General features: G+C 33.9%; 1 protein-coding gene across 1 annotated transcript; it reads left to right on the forward strand.

Annotated features, from left to right (window-relative positions):
* Positions 1–1,696: 1,696 nt before the first annotated feature.
* On the forward strand, positions 1,697–3,793 carry LOC117113808. The gene is made up of 4 exons (XM_033257244.1): positions 1,697–1,853; positions 2,555–2,720; positions 3,146–3,246; positions 3,331–3,793. The coding sequence occupies exons 2-4, from the start codon at positions 2,659–2,661 to the stop codon at positions 3,678–3,680; spliced, it is 513 nt and encodes a 170-aa protein (XP_033113135.1). The 5' UTR covers positions 1,697–1,853; positions 2,555–2,658; the 3' UTR covers positions 3,681–3,793.
* Positions 3,794–4,039: the final 246 nt, after the last annotated feature.

A 4,039-nucleotide genomic window follows, 5' to 3' on the forward strand; every position in this document is an offset into this window, starting at 1 on the left:
GCTACTGCTAAGGCTACACCAATTGAAGGTCAATAACAACATTTTAATAAACCTATATAAAAGAGTATCTTTCAACACTGTGTTAAGATTACATTTAACAGGCAGAGGCAATAGCTGAAATATTTTCGGGAAAAACGCTATTCTTGGCGGTCTTACTATGTAAACGTATTAAGATAATTCAGTGCATTGGTTTAATATACATTTCGCTCATATCAAAACAAATATAAAAATGGAATAATGCAATGAGAAATCAATGCTGGGATGGAGATCTTGGCCAAACATTGATAAAAACATCGGTTTTGGTTCCCCGGCGGGTCTGTTTTCAGTGTAAGTCCCCTTTTTTTAGCTTGCAAGAGGCACAACATACGGTTTTCAAGAACAGACATCTTTTCAGGGTTACCAGCGGAGAAAAAACAAGAAAAAGCGCGCCGTCTTCTCCGATCTAGTTCAACTGCGTCACATCACACTATTTGCCTCATGGATAAAGTACGCGCGTCAGCTAATGAATAGAGGGCGCTAGCTTACATATTTGGTTATCAAATTGGTTATTGTTATAGACAGGTAGGCCACCTAGGCCTAGGGTCTAGGCCTAGGCTTGGATTTTTGTTCTACTATTTCTCATCATTTAATTATTTTTAATAGTTATGTTTGTTGTAGCCTCGTAAATATGTTAAAATATATGGCTCGCACTTTTGGGGAATGCCAGGTAGCGCGTTAAATCATGCCTCGCACTTTTCGTGAATGGTAAATCGATGCCTCGCATGAATCGTCATTATGCCTCGCTGCCTTGCATGCCTCGCTGCCTCGCACTTTAGTATTACCCTATTAAGTCTATAGGCCTAGCCCTAAATGTTTGTTTAGCATTAAAATACAGGAGGTCAACGCTAGACTATCCTAGGCTAGGCCTACCATCTACTAGGCCAGGGTATATTAATCCATTTAATTTGCTAATTTTTCTAATGTTAAATGGTTCTATTTTGCTGATCTAGGATTAAAGAATGGAGGATGGTTAGGTAGTGTATACAGGTTGTTCATGGAGGCCTCGACCCCAGATCCACATTCTGAGGTCTGTTAATGATGTGGAAGTCTCATACAAATAAATAAAATAATTCTGGCTTTTCTGTTGACGGATAATATCAACAAGACCAGATGAAATTATTTAATCATATAATGATAATGATTACATAAACAGCAGCACAGTATCAGTAGTATTGTCTAATATGAGAGAAGAGAGTCCATGGCTGGGGTGAATGAGGGTGGGAATGAGATGAGCTTAATTGTAGGTTATTTGGTAAAATGTAAACCACTCCACAAAGCATCTTGAGTTTATAAATGTTAACTTTGTTTCTATTACTTGGTATAAAGGGATTGTCTTGTCTAGGCCTATGTATTTTTGTGGGAAAGGTTATCCACCCTATTCACTTCTCCCCATCCTAGATCTATTCTTTGCTTGAGTTATTTAAATAGCTGTTGTTGCTGCTTGATTGATTGACAAAGATTCTGAAGACTACCGGTACAGTAATATTAGCACAACAAGTGATTGTGGTGTTAAGGGAATGGTCTTATAATCAATACATATGATTGAATCTTTGCAAGATATAAAAGAAAATTGCACTGATATGTACGTATAATATTTCTTTTATGATACTTCTTGTGATTATTTTTGTGTGATACTTTCTATGATGTATTTTTTAAAGTACAATGATTGATATTGATTTGTTTTAAGTTTTATGTGTTATTATTTTTACAGGGCAATGAGACGCCACGTGACCTCTATATACAGAATGAATGTGAGGAGTATGATTCTAGAAATAGAGAAAAACACAAGGAAGAAGTCTTGCAACTTCTGCAAGGTGAGCAGTTAATACGATTTAATTATTCATGTTATTGTTTATGATTAAGTAGTTTAATGTAATTTTATCTCCTGCTTATATTAATTGGATAATAATTTCTGCTGTAAATAATGTCTTGCAGTCAAGCTCATTGTACATCACAGATGTTTACTCGTTCATTTATTTGTCACAAAAAAGAAACAGCAAGGAACAGCACAAACAAAGATGAGACAGGACACACCAAAAGTGAACTTTTAAAGTTGGGGTCCTTTACAGAAAGCAAATACTTACTATAAAGGAAATATTTAACATTCAAAGTTAAAATATTCCTCAAGCCCATGTACCTACCTCAGTATTTCATATCACCCTAATAATTTTGAGTCTAGAATATCATAAGAATCGACCTCTAAATGTTATTATTATTTGTTTAATTATTTGTTTAATACAATATTGTTGATGATGATTATGACAATAACGGTGAAAATGATAATATTTTTAAGACAATAAGCAAGTCATCTTATTTTTTATAAATGATTATTTCCCTATATCCATTTCCATTATAATAATATTTGAAATTTTATAATAATGAGTCATTTACCATAGGATCATGTTTTCTTAATTATTTTAACTTCTTAAAAGATTTTTGTTCAGACATCATCTTTTTATTTTTATTTCTCTATGCTTTTATGAATAAACAATAATATATGGCTTTTGTACATTAGGCTTTGAAGTTCCAGAGGCAATATTAGCCAGAGGAAGTGAGGCTCTGAAGGTTTTTAATGAGGAGTTACAAGAAGGAAGGATCACAGTAAACCATGCACGATTAATGGTGACTGGCAAAGAGGGGGTGGGAAAGACTTGTTTGGTAAACACTCTGCTTGAAAGAACGTAAGTTTCCGAAGTGCTGTATCTGTCAATGGATTTCCAATATAAATGTTGCTGTATTGTATTTTATTTGCTTTCTATATATTTAAAAAAAAAATACAGTATGATGCCACGTAAATATTATTGTTTCAAACCTGCACGTACTTAATTGTCATTACCCATATATCCAACAGCATGTTTTGTTGTATATATTGTACTATAGAATGTATGTCGTAATTTATATCGAACACATCCTTTATATTTATATGTTTGACTTCTTAAAATTGTTCATGCGATGTAATATTCAAATGTAGTTTCCTTTCTGACAATAAAGTTATCTTGTATCTACTCTTCCATGTAACCACAACCCAATCATGGCACTTAAATACTACAATATGTACATATACAATTCAACAATTCAAGCAGTAATTACACTGCTCTTTCCACAGATTTAATGAAGAAGAACCATCGACTGATGGAATAGTGTTGACGACTGCTTTTCAAACTACTGATATAAGTAGTGTGTGGAAAGAGGCAGAGGACATGGACGGTATGACAAGAAACAATTTAACTTTAAAATCCTATTCTCATTTGTTGTGACTCAAGCTTTGATGAATTTCTTTATCTTTTATAGAATGTGATCGGATCAAAGATATATTTGATAATGCATTAGAAAGTAAAGTTGCTGAGAAACTTAAACAAAAAGGAAGCCAAGTAGAGGCAGCTGAACCAGTACAGGCATCAGCAGGAAAGTCAACACCTGTACCTCCACTTGTACACACCCCTAAAAAGTCAAATGTCTTTGTACGTGTATTTCAGCGGTTAACTAAAAAAGATAGTCGCAGGAAACCAGTTACCTCCTCTACACCTGTATTGCCATCTGTGCCTGTTCCAGTTGCGGTAGGACATAATATAGTAATAGTATGTGTGTTCAGAGTGTCTTCAACAGATGATCAGATAAATTATTACAACTGTGGGATTTAATGACACGTTTTTAGTAGATTTGCATTATTTCAGCCTTCGTCACTGAGACTCAATGTCTCCCACAGCATGCATTGTTGTTCTTCTGTATATTGCCTTGTAATATATTTCAAGTTAAAATAATTGTGTACACCTCTGTCACTATATACCTCTGGTTAACAATTGATTTGATTTAATTTATTTTAAAATTCTGAACAAAACAATGTACTGTATGTAAACACTCATTTTTTCTTGAGCCATCAGAGCAATACAGTGTAAACATAATTGTTTTTGCCCCAAAACATTTACTCAGAAATTCAAATATTGTATATCATTGGGGATAGTTTTCCTATTTTATTCCTAGTGGGGGACTTCTTTGCAAA

This window comes from Anneissia japonica, unplaced genomic scaffold (assembly GCF_011630105.1).
Source record: "Anneissia japonica isolate Jap-2015-1 unplaced genomic scaffold, ASM1163010v1 scaffold2582_len4030_cov111, whole genome shotgun sequence".
In the NCBI taxonomy this organism is placed as follows: Eukaryota; Metazoa; Echinodermata; class Crinoidea; order Comatulida; family Comatulidae; genus Anneissia; species Anneissia japonica.

Coding starts and splice junctions, on each gene's coding strand:
- LOC117113808 (XM_033257244.1), top strand. CDS start 2,659: ATGGTGACTGGCAAAGAGGGGGTGGGAAAGACTTGTTTGGTAAACACT. Junction 2,721..3,145: donor AACACTCTGCTTGAAAGAAC/GTAAGTTTCCGA, acceptor CTCTTTCCACAG/ATTTAATGAAGAAGAACCAT. Junction 3,247..3,330: donor AGAGGCAGAGGACATGGACG/GTATGACAAGAA, acceptor TATCTTTTATAG/AATGTGATCGGATCAAAGAT.